This window comes from Neomonachus schauinslandi, chromosome 6 (genome assembly GCF_002201575.2).
Source record: "Neomonachus schauinslandi chromosome 6, ASM220157v2, whole genome shotgun sequence".
NCBI lineage: Eukaryota > Metazoa > Chordata > Mammalia > Carnivora > Phocidae > Neomonachus > Neomonachus schauinslandi.
Genome location: NC_058408.1, coordinates 32,087,716 through 32,106,713, shown reverse-complemented (window position 1 = coordinate 32,106,713; position 18,998 = coordinate 32,087,716). Strand labels below are relative to the sequence as shown.

General features: G+C 37.2%; 1 protein-coding gene across 3 annotated transcripts in view; it reads left to right on the top strand.

Moving 5' to 3' along the window:
- CRB1 (crumbs cell polarity complex component 1) overlaps positions 1-18,998 on the top strand; it is a 150,881-nt gene that overhangs the window by 21,303 nt on the left and 110,580 nt on the right. For 2 of the 3 annotated variants that reach the window (XM_021682497.1, XM_021682495.1), the window contains exons 3-4: positions 2,007-2,146; positions 7,878-8,060. In XM_021682497.1, the coding sequence (XP_021538172.1) occupies positions 2,007-2,146; positions 7,878-8,060 (323 nt within the window). The remainder of the gene's footprint in view (positions 1-2,006; positions 2,147-7,877; positions 8,061-18,998) is intronic. The other variant, XM_021682496.1, reaches the window with a different exon arrangement.

The following is an 18,998-nucleotide window of genomic DNA, read 5'->3' as shown; positions in this document are numbered from 1 at the left end:
TAATATTCTCCCATTACATTAAAGTGTCTAAAGTTCAGGGAAGTTAGGTGACTCCCACAAGTTCACACAGTTAATTCTTGGCAAAGGAAGGACTAGAATCCAATTCTCCTTTATTTAGTAAGTAAGATAGAATTTATCCCCAATCTGAGTTTCAAAGAGAATCAGACTCAAAAGGGGAACAGTAAAAGGCACATGTACTACAATTATCAGCAAAATGATATAATTTTAAATAGAACAATGTGGGGTGCCTGGGTGGCGTGGTTAGTTAAGTGACCAACTCTTGGTTTTGGCTCAGGTCATGATCTCAGGGTCATGGGATTGAGCCCCAAGTTGGGCTGTGCACTAAGTGTGGGGTCTGCTTAAGATTTTCTCTCGCCTTCTGCCCCTCCCCTTCTCTCAAATAAATAAATAGAACAATGTAGTCATGTATTTCTTTTGTAAACTATAAAGCCTAACTTCTAATCACATTCCACATCTTGCCTCTGACTTTCAGTTTTACCCAAATCATTCTCTAGGGGCAAGAATCTACATTCCTGAAGGCAGTTGCTGACCGACATGCAGACACACCAGAATGCAAGTTTCCATACATGCACTCCAGAGGAAGAGCAGGAGGTCCTCCCATCCAGGCTTTGCTGTCTGCAGAAAGCATCAGACAGAAAATACACAAAGCTTTTTCTTCCTATGGAAATGCAAGCAGAACAAGGCTGACTCCTGCCACCTTTCATTTCTCCAACTCACATGCCACGAATAATTTTTCTTTTACCCTTATTTCTCTTACTACCTAAATTTTGAGAAGATAATCACAAGGTCAATAACTACAACTTGATTTTAATTTCCCACAACAAAAAATTAACACATTTGCTATGAGGTTTATGGGAGTTAGAAACTACATACACACACACACACACACACACACACAACACACACACACAAAATAGGTTCTTGCAGACCAAAGGAATCTGTACATAGAGTCTCTAATTCTAGGAATTGAGATCCACTAGCCAGCCTCAAGTACATGGCTCTTGTCTCTAACGTCTCATATATGGTAGATTTTTAGTAAATGTTTTTAATTAGTAAGAGGATTTCTCACTAGCAATACATATAAAAATTATAGTAACTTATGACATTTGTTAATATTTCAGTTTCCTTAGTGAAATCTTAATATCTGTGTTTGGTGGTAAATATACAGACAAGCCATAGTGAACAGGATTCCAACTCTATAAATTCATAGGTGTTCTTTCCACCAGACTTTCATTTTATCTAAATTGAGTGTGCAACCCCCTCTTTTTACAATACTAACTCCTTGAGGAGATCCCATCTAAATTAAAAGACTCCTCTTAATAAAGTCAACAAGTTTTTCCATCAGATTTGCGTTTTGAATCTGTCAGATTGAGTGAGACTTCACTCAACCAATGAATGGTTAGGAATAGCAAGACTCAAATATTTCTGTAATCTAAAAATAAGAGAACATAAGTCACAATTCATATAATGAGAGCTTTTCCTGTTTTTTAAAATAATTTATTGTTTCATTTTCCATAAGGGACCTTATTAATGGGCTGTATATGTAAAAGAGTGACACAGTGGTATAAATCATTCTGTACTGCCTTCACAAATATTAACAACTTTATTTAGTACTACTTAGTAGTAATTCAATATTTTCTGATGCTTCAGATACTGTGCCTATTCTTTATACGCACATTTATCACAATAACCCTTGACGTAGGTATTATTATCTTCAATTATGAATGAGAAAACTGAAGGACATGATCGTGGTTTCCCAATAATTTTGCCTGAAGCCATACTATAAGTTTAAAAAGATCATCAGATATTAGTATGGAAATGCATAATGTTTTCAGACTTACAGGGATAATTCCCCAGAGTTTCTGAGATGAGTATTAAAACCATGCCCTGGGTCTCAGACTGATGGACAGGGGAAGAGACAGAATAAAGATATTTGATCTCAATATGACCAAGAGTTGATGTGAAAATTTCGTTTTACTCTCCAGCTATAGCTGTAACTGCACGGGTAGTGGATTCACAGGGACACATTGTGAGACCTTGATGCCTCTATGTTGGTCAAAACCCTGTCATAATAACGCTGCATGTGAGGACAGTGCTGACAATTACACTTGTCACTGCTGGCCTGGTAAGTGACAAAGATCTTCCACAGTTTTTTGTTTTTTTGTTTTTTTTTTTTGCTTAGAATAGAAAAAAATCACAGCAAACACAGACTAAAAATTCTTATTGTTAAAAGTTTAAAACCAACTCCTTCTACTTATCATTGTTTAATTTAATTGTATTCTTCATTGCTCACACATACCTACTGCTACACTATGCATTGTCTAAAGTAGGTTACCAAGCTGCCCAATTATCAGAACTTTCTTGAAGAAATAGAGAGGAAAAAAATGAATAGAAAAATTAATTCCAGCATGGTCTTCATGCAGAAAAATTCACTTGAAGATGCTTCCTTTTCTTCCAAGAAGTTTTCTATAATACCTAGAATATATTGAAAGTCATGAAACAATATTAAAATCCTAGGAGATTGTATTATAACTCATGGAGTCAGTCAACATAATTCCGATGGTCCCCACAGAGGATATAGAATGGTATTCCAGAAATGGGTGTATTCTCCTAGGCATTTATAATATAAATGAGATTATGAGTTTAATATACATAAACCGTAACTAAAAATTACACATGAAGGGTAATTAGATAGGAGTGTAAAGGTGATACCAGAATGAGTAGAAAACATTATATACCACTTTAAGTCAACAAGTAATCTGTAAATATTGATGTTAATTTTGGCAAACAGTCTGCTTGACATATCTTTAACCTAATTCTCACTAGGATTTCATTGATAGAAATAAAAGAGCATGTCTCCTCTTTCTTGATCCACTGGTAAAAAATGATAAGCTTATGACTATTTAAAATCTAGTTGTTAAAAGCTTACTGATCATCTCTCCGTTTTTTCCTTTCATTTTACTGTCTAAAGAAAAAATAATCCTGTGGTTGGGGAGGAAATATGGAGACTGGGGTCAATCCAATTGTTAGTAGCTTCCCGTTGAAAGACATCTCATTGTCTAAGGGACATTTAGCATGCTTTGGTTACATATATTTTGTAGGTAAAAAACAAACAATGTGAAAGTGTAAGAGGAAGCTCTGAATTCTGTGGCTCAGAAATCTTTGTGAGTCATATGTCTACCCACTTCCAGATAACGAATAAGGCATGTTAGTTATCCTTTGGTCATTAGCTTGACTTAAATACTGAAAATATTCCAAAATGTGTGTTTTCACATTCTTGTTATCAATCAGCACTCAACATTCAATCAACACTCTGTACAGATCTCTATCTGGAAACAGGGGTAGGGTAGACAGTTTGGGAGTAGAACAATTCCATCACTTATTAACTGAGTGAACTAGGATGGTTACCTCTTATTCCTAAGTTCCTCATCTGCAAATGAGGGGTGAAAAAAATGACTTGTATTATTATGAAGAATAAAATTATAAAAATAGGGCCTGGAACATATTAGGTACTCAAAAAAAGCAACTGTTGTTACATACCAGGTTCTACAACAAGAGGTAGGAATTACATATGAGAATGGTTTCTGTTCTCTAGAGGGTTTGTAATGAAGTTAGGCAGTTAAGAAGACCTACCTTAAAAAAGACAAATCAATATGTACTCCATTCATTCATGGATTCAATCATTTAAGCCACATGGATTTCAGTGCCAATTATATATAGATCAGGGGTCTGGGAATCAAAAAGACATGGTCCCTTCTTCCAAGGAATTTAAATTCTAGTAGAGAGACAGTGTGGAAAAAAAATGTGCATAGTACAATTTTTGGTACAGTAAAAAGCTATAATAGATTCTATAACAGGGAATAGGGGAGAAGAAGTACAGAGATTGCCTGATCCAGTAGGCACCATTCTAGAAAATTTGAAAGATCACTAAGCATATCCCAGGAATGTACTCACTAGCTGTGTGACTTTGGACAAGTTACTTTACTGCTCTGAGCCTCAGTTTCCTCATCTATAAAGCTAAGATGATAATAATATCCACCTCGTAGAATTACTTTAGAGAGAGATCCAGTAATATATATAAAGTTCCTAGCTCAGCCTAGACCATAGTAAGCACTCAGTAAATGTTAACTAGGTACCAAAATTAGGAGACTGACCATTCTAGACCCTCTAGCTAGCACATAGCAGCTCATAATTTATTCAAGGGAAGAAGAGAGGAAGGAAAAGGAGGATAGAAGGAAGAAAGGGCTATAGGCACACATGGAAAAGAGCATATCCAGTTGTAGAAATTTGATTGTTCCAAAATGCTGGACTACACAGGGCTGGTGGTGGAGAGTTGAGGCTGGGGAACAAGACAAGACTCAAGCCAGATCACAACACTGTTTGTCTGCCCTGAACACTATGGAGCAGAGAGGTAGCATAATCTGACCTGTTGATTTAATAAGAACAGTCTAGCACTTTAGTGGAAGATGATTGAGAGAAATAAAACAAAAGGCAGAGATTCTAGTAAAAAAAAAAAAAAAGTTCTGCAATAGTTTAAACAAGAGATAAGGCTATTTGCCAGAACTATGACTACAGTGTTAAGCGTGGGGATGAGGAAATGGACAACCATGAGACTCATTTAGGAGGCAGATATGATGTGGGCATTAAGAAAGGGGCACAGACTAAGGACAGTTCTGCTTGAGTTTCTTTTTTGGGTTACTGGATGATGGTAATTTTGCCTAGATAGAAAATTTCAGAACGTCTTTGTATCCTATTCTTACTGTTATACATAAAGAGAAGATTTAATGCTACAAACTACCCTGTATCTAAGAAAAAGAGACCATTCCTTTGGATTACAAGACCACCACGACTGAGGCAATGGCAAGAATCCACCACCATAATTGCCTGGGGTCTTCATTTCAAAAATAATTAATTACAAGAAGTGTCAGTCATCTTAAATGCTTATCTTAAAAGTTTTCTTGTACCCAGGTAAGATTGGATTTGTTTAAAAAAAGAAAAACGTAAGAACCCTAGGGACTTGACTCAATATCATATTGTTTCTTTATACAAAGGTTTGTAGAAAAACTTGTTAAAACTATTGAATATAGCCTTGACTGAAGGAGTCTATTAATATACATGGTTAAAGGGAGCAGCAAACAAAATTCCCACGAGGCCCCAGTGGTGGGGACAGGACTGGGAAGTCCATAAATCAGAACCTTCCTAATGTTCACTATAGGAATAGGATAATGCATGAGTCAGAAAGCAAAAAAAGGATTTATGAAAGTTTTAAATTACTTCCTAGCCTGGCCTGTGTATGAGTCTTGAGACTTAAACTGAGAAGAAAATTGAAAATAGTTGGAGCTTTCTTCAATAAGTTCAGTGTAGCACAATGAATACCACTTTATAAAAACTTGGGAAAAGTAGATATTTGGGTTTAAGAGACCTTGGGTTCTTGGCTGGGGGAGGGTTACCACAAAAGATTGTGGGATTTGATCTGACATGTGCTTTTAGTTTCCTGTTCCTCTCTAAGTTTCTTCTTCAGATGGTTGAGAAAGACCTCAAGGGTCATATGTGACAAATGTATTATACTGTTGAGCAACAGAATTTATGTTGTGGTTATGATTTGACATATGACCCCATTCAGGTTTTTATTTAAATTACAAAATGAGTAATCATATCATATTCTCATTATTTGCTTATTAATAGTCAATTCTCCAATTTACTTGCTAAACTAGAATTGTAAACTAAATTGTTGATTATTACTCTTTGAATCTCATTCAGTCATTGATTGAAAGCCTACTATTTATGCATTATTCAGAATTGGAGCGGTGAATAAAATAAAAAGCAGTCCCTGCTTTTGTGGAGCTTATAGTCTATTTAGGGAAGCAACTATACATAAAAATAATAAAAATTATTTTAAGAGCGATGAAAGAAATAACTGGGTGATATGAGAGAAAACAAAGGGATCTTATTTAGATCTAGTCATGAGAAAAAGCCATTCCAAGAGAGTCATACAAGATTAAATCTCAAAGCTAAGACTTAGCCAAGCACAGCCTTGGAGGAGCATATTCTAGGAGAGGGAACCCTGTCATGAAGGCCCCGGGGGAGAAAACATTCCAGGGAAGGAATGTAGAGATGGGAATGGGGCCAGATAATAAAGGGCATTTTAGGTTAAGGATTTTGAATTTTATTTTGTATGAAAGCAGAAGCCATTCAACGATTTTAAAGTAAAGAAGTACCATGATCAGATTTATAAGTTTTATAATTTTGGATTGTAAATTTCATTTTAAGAACATATTTCTCAGCAGAGTTAAGTGACATTGCAAAGATCTTTAGTTGACTATGAAGTCACTTGTATTATAAGTCAAATTATGTTCTTTAAGAACTTCATATTTCAGCTTATGTATATATTGTGCTATATAAATCATAAATTAATCAGAAAGACAGTCTAATGGGAAAAACAGGAAAAAGATAGGAAATGATTTTTTAAAAATCCAAAAACATGTTAAATTCAATAGTAACTGGGGAAAATGTAAACCCAAACAACAATGAAGTACTATTTTTTTTTTTAATCTAACCAACTGGTAAAACATTTTATTTGGTATAGCAATTGTTGACAAGGGTTTGGAGCTATATGCACATTCATCCAGTGCTAGTAAGTATATAGATGGTACAACTACTCGCAGAGGTGTTTATCAGTATCTATTAAAATAAAAAATGGGGGCACCTGGGTGGCTCAGTCGGTTAAGCGTCTGCCATCGGCTCAGGTCATGGTCCCAGGGTCCTGGGATCGAGCCCCACATCGGGCTCCCTGCTCAGTGGGAAGCCTGCTTCTCCCTCTCCCACTCTCCCTGCTTGCGTTCCCTCTCTCGCTGTGTCTCTCTCTGTCAAATAAATAAATAAAAATCTTAAAAAAATAAAATAAAATAAAATATGTACATAATCTATAACCCAGAAATTCCGCTCTAGGCATAGACCCCGGTGTTATACCCAGACATTTACATAAACATGCATATATACATAATGCTATTCACTGCAACATTGTTTGTAATAGTAAAATGTATATCAATTCATTAAGAGATAGGTTAACCTATGGTACTTCCATGTTACAGAATACTTGGCAGTAGTTAAAAATTATGAGTTAGATCTATATTACTAACATGGATAGATTGTGCAAGGGACTGAAAAAAGCAAGTTATAGAAGGATGCATAGAGTGCAATTTCAGTTATGTTAATATACACACAATAAGACTATATAAGTGCACTTGTATGTAGAGCCAAAGAAATAGTTCTGGCAAGGACGGTCTTCTATATTTAATATTCAAATTTTTTTATAAAGTACTAAATCATTCATGTTTTATTGTCCTTAATAAAATGACCCAATTAAATCCATTTAAATACAAAATAATTTTTTATTCTGTCTTACTCAGTGTGAAGAAGTAATCATTTACCTTTGCTTTGAGTTCTGAGAAAAGAATTTAGGGCTGGCTGTGTAGTTTCTGCTGACTTTTTGGCTATTTTCTTTTTGGCTATTTTCTTAAAAAATATTTTTTTCTTGCTAAAAATTCAATTGGAGTATCTGAGGAGATGGAGTCTTTATAAAATAATCAGGAAATCAAAGTTATCTTGAAGTCCCAATTTATTTCAAGCCTTCTTAATCAAGTATTTTTAAAAATATTGGTCAATATTGTACAAGTGTTTCCTTTGCTACTGCTGTTTTCAAGGAAACTTCTCTTATCAGCTTTTCCTTGCTAGCTCCTTGAGGACAGCACATTGTCTTGTTAATTGGTGCCAGCACAGTGGTCAGCCTCCTTTCAGGCATAAACTCTGGTTGAGGAGTTTTGACTCAGCTGCTTCTCTGAATTATTATCCTGCAGGATACACTGGTGCCCAGTGTGAGACCCACATCAACGAATGCAACATGAACCCCTGCCAGTCTGGTGGGACATGTGTAGAGCTGTCCCCAGAAAAACAATATGGACGCCTTGCTCAGCTGCCTTCTTCATTCAGCCACCCTGAAGCCTCAGGTTATGTTTGTATCTGTCCTCCTGGACTCACAGGTGAGGGCAAAGAGGAGAGATGACTTGACTTTCTAGCACCTTATGGCAGATCATGCACTCAATCAAATGGTGTATTAGCAATAAGATCTGTGCAGTATAAACTCCGTTGCTATGGTGCAAAGGGTCCCCCTTGTGGGCATGAAAAATACCATGTTTCATACATCATAATTCTTCAAATCGTGAGGAAAATGTTAAAAATAAAGATAAAAGAGCTGTAGGAAGGGGAAATATTTTTATACATTATGCTGGGAATTGGAACTCAACTCCAATTCTTTATTTTATAAACAGAAAATGTTGGAATTTTTATTTTATAGTGATATCAAAGTTTTATGTTATTCAAATTTGCTCTAAAAAAAGTTAATGCACTTACTTATATTTATACTGAGAACAATTATATAGTCTCAAGTAATCTTCCTCAACTACTTTATAGCTAAAGTGTTCTGTATGTCAAATTTAAGTGACTCTATCTTTTTCTACAGCATTCTTACTCTGAAACCCAGAGGAAATTTGCATGTATATTTTCCAATGAGCAGTTGTGTTTGTCTGCTTCCATGTTCTGAAAATTTTCAGAAGTTTGGAGATAAAAAAATAAATAAATTTGGAGACAGTCCCCATATTTGGTAATGAGTAGTAACTGACCTACAACTGCATAGATACCACTGAGAAAACTAATTACAATCTACCTTTCCACCTTATTTCTTTCTCCATAGATTAATTGATACCTGAGGAAAATATTTCAGTTGTTATTGAAGATTTCTGAGAAAAGTAAATGAGGAATAAGAAAAAAAGGGGAGGGTGGTTGTCTCTCTCCATTTACTATTCCTTTTCTTTTAGTGTTTCAGTTGTGAAATTTAATGATCTTTGATTCATGGCAGTGTTTGCTAGAGAAGATATTTTCTTATTCACTGTCCTCTCTATCAGAACACGTAGGAGAAAAATCTCCCCATTGTCATGTCAGGATAAGTAGTATTTTTCCTGAACAACTTCTAACTTGCATGCTTTTTCCTTTAATAAAAGGCATGCAAATAAATCTTGATAAATGATACAAAGCATGAAATAAATTCATGGAATACATCGTATTTCCCAATTATGTAGGTGGCTAGAAATCTTACTGGTTAATGTGGGTTCTATAGCATTAGCTTTTTTCTGGAACATATTTATGTATTTATCTTACCTGAGATTATTTAAATTTCCTGTTTCTGTTTCTTATGGCTGCCCTTTTTTCCTCTGATTTTTTTCTAAATTATTTGATCTTGGTATAGTATATGTATTTTTGTCAGCTACTCTAAATTCTCCTTGAAACAAGGCAGGAGAGTTATAAATGTTTTTAAATGTCAGATTTTAGGTTATAAAGAGGAAATTATATCAAACCCAGAGGCCATTGCAGATATTGCCTCATTGGAGAAAAGGACATAGTTGACCAATGAATCTGCAGGTCCAAATAGGAGAGGCAGTCGAATATTCTGGAAAAGTGTGTTGGCCTCAATATCTGAGGAGCTGCCAAGAATGACTGTATAAGTTAAGAAGTCCTAGCTGCCCCACATCACTATGGCTTAATGAAATAATCACTTATTTTTCACTGATGTCAATTCCAAAAATGGGTTCTCATGATCAGTTGTCCTCTGAATAGTGATTCAGGGTCACAAGCTCTTCTCTCTCTCTCTTGTTCTTTTTTCCATCTTCAAAAGCGGTTTCCAAGTTTATCATGCTCTTCTGCAGCAAGCCACTGGAGGAGGAAAGGAAATGGAGCATGGCATCTAGAAGGTTTTTATGGGCCAATACCAAAAGTAGTGGCTATCTCTTCTATTCACATTCCATTGGTCAAATTTAGTCATATGGCCACATTTAACTACAGCAAAGACTGAGAAATCTAGTTTTGTTGTGTCCTTAAAATAAAGAGAAAAGAGTTTTTATGAACAATTATCCCCTTTGTCTTCTCATTCTCTTGACATTGTCTTTTATAAAGCAAAAGTTTTAAATTTTAATGAGATTCAGTTTGTCACTATTTCTTTCATGGATCATGCCTTCAGTGTTATATCTAAAAAGTCATCAGCTTACCCAAAGTTATCTAGGTTTGCTCCCATGTTAGCTTCTAGACATTTTATAGTTTTGCATTTTACATTTAGGTCTGCAATCAGTCCATTTTGAGTTAATTTTCATGAAGGATGTAAGGTTTGTATGAAGATTCATTTTTCTGCATGTAGATATCCAGTTGTTCCACCGCCAGGTATTGGAAAGACTCTCTTTGTTCCGCCATGTACTGAAAAGACATTGTTTTGCTCCTTTGTCCATGATCAGTTAATTATATTTACATAAGTCTGTTTCCAGGCCATTTATTCTGTTCTAATTATCTATTTGTGTATGTTTTGCCAATACCACACATGATTACTGTCTGGAAGTCTTGAAGTTGGGTCGTGTCAGTTTTCCAACTTTGTTCTCTTTCAATATCATGTTGCTATTCTGGGTCCTTTGCCTGTCCATATAAACTTTAGAATCAGTTTGTTGATATCTATGAAATTATTTGGTGGGATTTTGATTGGGATTGCATTGAATCTATAGATCAGATTGGAGAGAACTAATATCTTGACAATATTGAATCTTCCTATCCATGAACATGGGATATTTCTCCACTTATTTAATTCTTCATATCTCTCATCAGAGATTTGTAGTTTTCCTCATATAGATCTGGTATATATATTGTTAGATTTATACCTAAGTATTTCATTTTTGGAGTTCTAATATAAATGTGTTGTTAATTTCTAATTCCATTTGCTCATTGCTGTTATATAGGAAAGCAATTGACTTTTGTATATCAACTTTATCCTTTGCAACATTGGTATAATCTTTTATTAGTTCCAGGAAAGTTTTTATGAATTCTTTCAGATTTTCTACGTAGACAGTCATGCTAAAAAAATTAGTTTGCATGGTATATCTTTTTCCATCCTTACACTTTCAACCTACTTGTCATTGAATTTGAAGTGAGTTTCTTGTAAACAGCATATTAAACAACATATTATTGGGTCATGCTTTTTAAAAAAATTATCCCGTCAATTTCTGCCTTTTAATTAGTGTGTTTAGACCATTAACATTTAAGTAATTATTGATATTTTCAGGTTGAACTCTGTCATTTTATTTTTTGTTTTCTGTTGGATTCCTTTGTTTTTCTTTTCTTACCTTCCTATCGGTTACTTGACCATTTTTCAGGATTTCATCTTGATTTATTTATAGCACTTTGGATATTTTGTGTAGTTTTCATAGTGGTTGTTCTGGGTATTACAGTATACACATGTGATCTATTAAGCCTATTGGTATTAACATTTTACCACTCTGAGTGAAGTAGAGGGACCTTACTTCCATTTAGTTCCCTTTATCTTCTCCATCATTGTCTTGAAGATCAGATGGTATTATAATTCTTATGTTAATCACTACATATAATTTAGAAAACTCATGAAGAGAAATGACAATCTTTCAGCATTTGAAAAACTATACACACTTTTTTTTTTTTTTTTTAGAGATAGAGCAGCAGGGGAGGGGCAGAGAGAGAGAGAGAGAATCCCAAGCAGGCTCCATGCCCAGCACAGAGCCCAATGAGGGGCTCAATCCCACAATCCTGAGATCATGGCCTGAGCCAAAATCAAGAGTTGGATGCCCGACCAGCTGAGCCACCTAGGTGCTCCTCTATTTTTAACTTTTTGAGGAACCTCCATACTCTTTTCCAGAGTGGCTGCACCAGTTTGCATGCCCACCAACAGTATAAGAAAGTTCCCCTTTCCCCTCATCCTCACCAACATCTGTTGTTTACTTGTTAATTTTAGCCATTCTGACAGGTGTGAGGTGATATCTCATTGTAGTTTTGATTTGTTTTTCCCTGATGATGAATGATGTTGAGCATCTTTTCATGTATCTGTTAGTCATCTGTATGTCTTCTTTGGGAAAAAATGTCTATTCATATCTTCAGCTCATTTCTACACTGAATTATTTGTTTTTTGGGTGTTGAGTTTGATAAGTTCTTTGTAGATTTTGGATACTAACCCTTAATCAGAGATGCCATTTGCAAATATCTTCTCCCATTCTGTAGGCTGCCTTTTAGTTTTTGAAGTCCCAATAGTTCATTTTTGCTTTTGTTTCCCTTGCCTCAGGAGGTGTATCTAGTAAGAAGTTGCTATGGCCACAGTCAAAGTTACTGCCTGTGTTCTTCTCTAAGATTTTGATGGTTTCCTGTCTCATATTTAGATCTTTCATCCATTTTGAATTTGTTTTCATGTATGGTGTAAGAAAGTGGTCTCTTGCATGTTGTTGTCCAGTTTTCCCAACCATTTGTTGAAGAGACTGTTTTTTTCCACTGGATATTCTTTCCTGTTCTGTCAAAGATTAGTTGGCCATATAGGTGTGGGTCCATTTCTGGGTTTTCTATTCTGTTCCATTGACCCATGAATCTGTTTTTGTGCCAGTACCATACAGTCTTGATGACTACAGCTTTGTAATATAGCTTGAAGTCCGGAATTGTGATGCCTCTAGTTTTGCTTTTCTTTCTCATGATCGCTTTGGCTATTTGGGGTCTTTTGTGGTTCCATACAAATATTAGGATGGTTTCTTCTAGCTCTGTGAAAAATACTGGTGGTATTCTGATAGGGATTGCATTATATATGTAGATTGCTTTGGGTAGTATAGACGTTTTCATAATATTTGTTCTTCCAATCCATGAGCATGGAAAGTATTCCCATTTCTTTGTGTCATCTTCAATTTCTTTCATAAGTGTTCTATATTTTTCAGAGTACAGATATTTTACCTCTTTTATTAGGTTTATTCCTAAGTATCTTACAGTTTTCAGTGCAATTGTAAATGGGATCAATTCATTGATTTCCCTTTCTGCTGCTTCATTATTGGTGTATAGAAATGCAACAGATTTCTGTATGTTGATATTGTAACCTGTGACTTTACTGAATTCATGTATCAGTTCTAGAAAATTTTTTGGTGGAGTCTTTCTGGTTTTCTACATAGAGTATCATGTCATCTGTGAATGGTGAAAGTTTGACTTCTTCTTGCTGATTTGGATGCCTTTATTTCTTTTTGTTGTCTGATTGTTGAGGCTAGGACTTCCACTACTATGTTAAACAGCAGCAGTGAGAGTGGACATCCCTGTCTTGTTCCTGACTGTAGAGGAAAAGCTCTCAGTTTTTTCCCATTGAAGATTATATTAGCTGTAGGTCTTTTGTATATGGCCTTTATGATGTTGAGGTATGTTCCCTCTATCCCTGCTTTGTTGAGAGTTTTTATCAAAAATGGATATTGGTTGTACTTCGTCAAATGCTTTTTCTGCATCTATTGAGAGGATCATATGGTTCTTTATCCTTTCTTATATTAATGCGGTGTATCACAGTGATTGATTTTCATATATTTAGCCACCCTTGCAACCCAGGAATAAATCCCACTTGATCATGGTGAATGATTCTTTTAATGTACTATTGGATTAGATTTACTAGTATTTTGTTGAGAATTTTTGCATCCATGTTCATCAGGGATATTGGCCTATAATTCTCTTGTTTAGTGGGGTCTTTGTCTGGTTTTGGAACCAAGGTAATGCTGGCTTCATAGAATGAGTTTGGAAGTTTTCCTTCCATTTCTATTTTTTTGGAACAGTTTGAGAAGAATAGGTATTAACTCTTTTTTAAATGTTTGGTAGAATTCCTCTGAGAAAGCATCTGGCCCTGGACTTCTGTCTATTGGGAGATTTTTGATTGCTGGTTCCATTTCTTTGCTGGTTTTAGATCTGTTCAAATTTTCTATTTCTTCCTTTTTCAGTTTTGCTAGTTTATATGCTTCTAGGAATTTATCCATTTCTTCCAGATTGTCCAATTTGTTGCCATATAATTTTTCATACTATTCTCTTATAATTGTTTGTATTTCTGTGGTGTTGGTTGTGATCTCTCCTCTTTCATTTATGATTTTATTTTGGGGGGTCTTTTTTCTTTTCTTTTGTGTAAGTCTGACTAGGGGTTTATCAGTTTTCTTAATTTTTTCAAAGAACCAACTCCTGGTTTCATTGATTTGCCCTACTGCTTTTTGTTTTTTGTTTTTAAAGATTTTATTTATTTATTTGACAGAGAGACACAGCAAAAGAGGGAACACAAGCAGGAGGGGTGGGAGAGGGAGAAGCAGGCTTCCCGCTGAGCAGGGAGCCCGATGCGGGGCTCGATTCCAGGACCCTGGGATAATGACCTGAGCTGAAGGCAGACGCTTAACTGACTGAGCCACCCAGGCGCCCCTCCCTACTGTTTTTTGTTTGTTTGTTTCTATATCATTTATTTCTGTTCTAATCTTTATTATTTCCCTTCTTCTGCTGGCTTTAGGCTTCATTTGTTGTTCTTTTCCTAGCTTCTTTAGGTGTAGGTTAGGTTGCATATTTGAGATTTTTCTTGCTTCTTGAGGTAGGCCTGCATTGCTATCTACTTCCCTCTTTTGACTGCTTTCGCTGCCTTCCAAAGGTTTTGGACCATCATGTTCATTTGTTTCCACATATTTGTTTATTTTTTCTTTAATTTCCTGGTTGACCCTTTCATTCTTTAGTAGGATATTATTTAACCTCCATGTATTTGTGGTCTTTCCAAATTTTTTTTTGTAGTTGACTTCAAATTTCATAGCATTATGGTCAGAAAATATGCATGGTATGATCTCATTCTTTTTGTATTTGTTGAGGCTTGGTTTGTGACCTAGTATGTGATCTATTCTGGAAAATGTCCCATGTGCACTCAAAAAGAATGTGTATTCTGCTGCTTTAGGATAAAATGTTCTGAATAGATTTGTTAAATCCATCTGGTCCAATGTGTCATTCAAAGCTATTGTTTCCTTGTTGAAATTCTGCTTAGATGATCTGTCCATTTTTGTGAGTGGGGTGTTCAGGTCCTCTACTATTTTTGTATTATTATCAATGAGTTTCTTTATGTTTGTTATTAATTGTTTTATATATTTGGGTGCTCCCAACTAAGGGGCATAAATATTTACAATTGTTAAATCGTCTTGCGGGACAGAGCACTTATTATGAGATAGTGCCCTTCTTCATCTCTTGTTACAGTTTGGTTTAAAATCTAGTTTGTCTGATATAAGTATGGCTGCTCCAGCTTTCTTTTGACATCCATTAGCATGATAAATGGTTCTCCATTCCCTCACTTTCAATCTGCAGGTGTCTTTAGGTCTAAAATGAGTCTCTTGTAGACAGCATATAGATGGGTCTTATTTTTTTATTCATTCTGATACCTTGTGTCTTTTGATTGGACCATTTAGTCCATTTGTATTCAGAGTAATTATTGATAGATATGAATTTAGTGCCATGTTATTACTAGTTTTGTCATTGTTTCTGGAGATTTTGTCTGTTCCTTTCTAGTCTTTGTCCCTTTTGGTCTTTGTTTTCCAAAAAGTTCCCTTTAATATTTCTTGCAGGGCTGGCTTAGTGGTCACAAATTCCTTTAGTTTTTGTTCGTCTGGGAAACTCTTTATCTCTTCTTCTATTCTGAATGACAGCCTTGCTGGATAGAATATTCTTGGCTGAGTATTTTTCCCATTCAGCATGTTGAATACATCATGCCACTCACTTCTGGCCTGCTAAGTTTCTATGGAAAGGTCTGCTGCTAACCTTGTAGGTTAGGGACTTCTTTTCTCTTGCTGCTTTTAGGATTTTTTCCTTATCTCTATATTTTGCTAATTTTACTATGGTATGTCTTGGTGTTGGCCTGCTTTTGTTGATTTTGATGGGAGTCTCTATGCCTCCTGGATTTGGATGTCTGTCTCCTTCCCCTGATTAGGGAAGCCCAGCTAGTATCCTTATTATTCTTGCTTTAAATTTGGATTAGGCATATTATTTATATCTGTTTCAATTAGATCCCTAGCCATGACCTTTTCTTCTTCTTTCTTTTGGGATGAATTCTTCCATCTTGGCATTTTGTCTAGGTTTCTGTCTTCTTCTATGTGTTAGGAAAGTCTATTATGCTTCCTGATCCTGAGAGTAATGGCTTTATTAAGAAGAGGTTATATACTATTGAGGGCCTGGTGCTTCAGGAAGTGTCTCTGGTGTGTGCTGTGTGCACTCTGCTGTTGTGTTTTGGCTGCTCTTTCCCTCAGGTCAGTTCTCTGCAGTTTCTCCTTGCCTGCAATGGGGAGTGTTTGTACCTTGGCCAGAGTGTGGTGAGTTTTAACTAGGTGTGCTCTGGTCTGCTTGTTAAAAGAGACCCAATGCTATTTCCACTAGAGCTGAAGCTTTGCAGAACTCTGTGGTCAGTAGATATGGGGTGTGTGTATGGAGGGGGGAGGTTGTTCTGGTCTTCTGGGGGAGGGGCCTGCTGCTTTGGGTTTTAGGTACACTTGCCCAAAAAAGCAGCACCAGCAGCACACGGGGCAGGGGGGTGGGGGTGGGGGGGCTTAGTGGTTTAGACTGCCAGTGTTGGTGCTGTGCTGTTTACTGAAGTTAGTTTATGCTGAGGGGCCAGGGAGGCAAATGGTGCCAGTCCCCTCCCTTGACCCTAGAGAGGGGAGTTTGCGCCTACACCTGTCCAGGATGCCCTCCCAGAAGAGCAAACAATCTCTCCTTGTGTTTCCCAAGTGTCCTCCAGATCACCACCTTTACCCTGACTGTGTCCAGGCTGTCTGCCCACCTGGCAGTGCAATACACCTGTGTTCTATCCCAGGCAGGCCTGCTGAGTTTTAAAACTCCTAACTTTAGGGACCTGGCCTGGCAGGGACCCATACTGGTCCTCTAGGAGAGGGTCTTACCATGCTAGGACTGATGCAAGTTTGTCCCAGAAGGGCAGTTGCACCAAAGCATGGGGGTGTAAAGTTTGGAGTAAAACACTGCAAAGAACCAGTGTCTAGGTTAGCTGCCCTCAACAGATGTCTCTGTGCCCATGCTGAAGGGTGGGGAGTGAAGTGGTGCCAGCTAGCTCTTTTGTTCCTGGAGAAGCAATGCCACCTCTCCCAGATGTGCTCCAAAAAGGGGGAACCATCTCTCCCAGTGTCCCAGGGGATCCTCAGATTACATCCTCTGCCCCCAGGCTATATGCCATCCTTCTCCACAGGAGTACTGTGGAGCCCACTGGGTTCTACACCAGCCATATCTGGGACCTCTCTAGTCTTTGAGGGGCACCTGGGTGGCTTAGTTGGTTAAGTGTCCAACTCTTGATTTCAGCTCAGGTCATGGTCTCAGGATCATGAGATAGAGCCATGTGTGGGGCTCTGTGCTGGGCATGGAACCTGCTTAAGATTCTCTTTCTGCCCTCCCCCACCCCGCCCTGTGTGTGCACATGTGTGTGTGCGCTCTCTCTCTATAAGAAAAAATTTAAAAAAAAACAAACTCTAGTCTTTGAGATCTGCTGGTTGTAAAAATTCACAAAAATCAGCCCCTCTTGTTTTCCCAGTCAGTGGCTTTGGGGAAGTGTTTTCCTTGTGCCATCCCCTGTGCACTCCCTTTCTCTCTCTCCTCTCTCCATTAGCAGGGCTCCCTCCCTTCCATAGCACCCCCAATCCATTTCACTCCCAAACCACGTCTCCTCACCTCCTACCTTCCATGATGTGGCTTCTTCTCTACCTCTAGTTGTGCAGTTTGTTCTGTCAGTTCTCAGAGTGATTTCTTGGGTATTCAGTATGATTTGATATTTATCTAGCTGTGTTCATGGGAGGAGGCAAGCCTAGGGTCCTCCTACTGCTCTGCCACTTTAGCTCCTCCTCCCTATACCACTTCTTTCTTTTTCTTTTAATTTATTATTGTTATGTTAATCCCCATACATTACGTCATTAGTTTTAGATGTAGTATTCCATGATTCATTGTTTGTGCATAACACCCAGTGCTCCATGCAGAACGTGCCCTCTTTAATACACTTCACCAGGCTAACCCATCCCCCCCCCCCCAGAACCCTCAGTTTGTTTTTCAGAGTCTATCGTCTTTCATGGTTCGTCTACCCCTCCGATTTCCCCCCCTTCATTCTTCCCCTCCTGCTATCTTCTTCTTTTTTTTTTTTCTTAACATATATTGCATTATTTGTTTCAGAGGTACAGATCTGAGATTCAACAGTCTTGCACAATTCACAGCGCTTACCAGAGCACATACCCTCCCCAGTGTCTATCAGCCAGTCACCCCATCCCTCCCAGCCCACCCCCCACTCCAGCAACCTCAGTTTGTTTCCTGAGATTAAGAATTCCTCATATCAGTGAGGTCATATGATACATGTCTTTCTCTGTTTGACTTACTTCGCTCAGCATAATACCCTCCAGTTCCATCCACGTCATTGCAAATGGCAAGATCTCATTCCTTTTGATGGCTGCATAATATTCCATTGTATATATATGCCACCTCTTCTTTATCCATTCATCTGTCGATGGACATCTTGGCTCTTTCCACAGTTTGGCTATTGTGGACATTGCTGCTATAAACATTGGGGTGCACGTACCCTTTCGGATCCCTACTTTTGTATCTTTGGGGTAAATACCCAGTAGTGCAATTGCTGGATCATATGGTAGCTCTATTTTCAACTTTTTGAGGAATCTCCATACTGTTTTCCAGAGTGGCTGCACCAGCTTGCATTCGCACCAACAGTGTAGGAGGGTTCCCCTTTCTCCGCGTCCCAACCAACATCTGTCATTTCCTGACTTGTTAATTTTAGCCATTCTGACTGGTGTGAGGTGCTATCTCATTGAGGTTTTGATTTGGATTTCCCTGATGCTGAGCGATGTTGAGCACTTTTTCATGTGTCTGTTGGCCATTTGGATGTCTTCTTTGGAAAAATGTCTGTTCATGTCTTCTGCCCATTTCTTGATTGGATTCTTTGTTCTTTGGGTGTTGAGTTTGATAAGTTCTTTATATATTTTGGGTATTAGCCCTTTATCTGATATGTCATTTGCAAATATCTTCTCCCATTTCTGTCGGTTGTCTTTTGGTTTTTTTTTTTTTTTTTT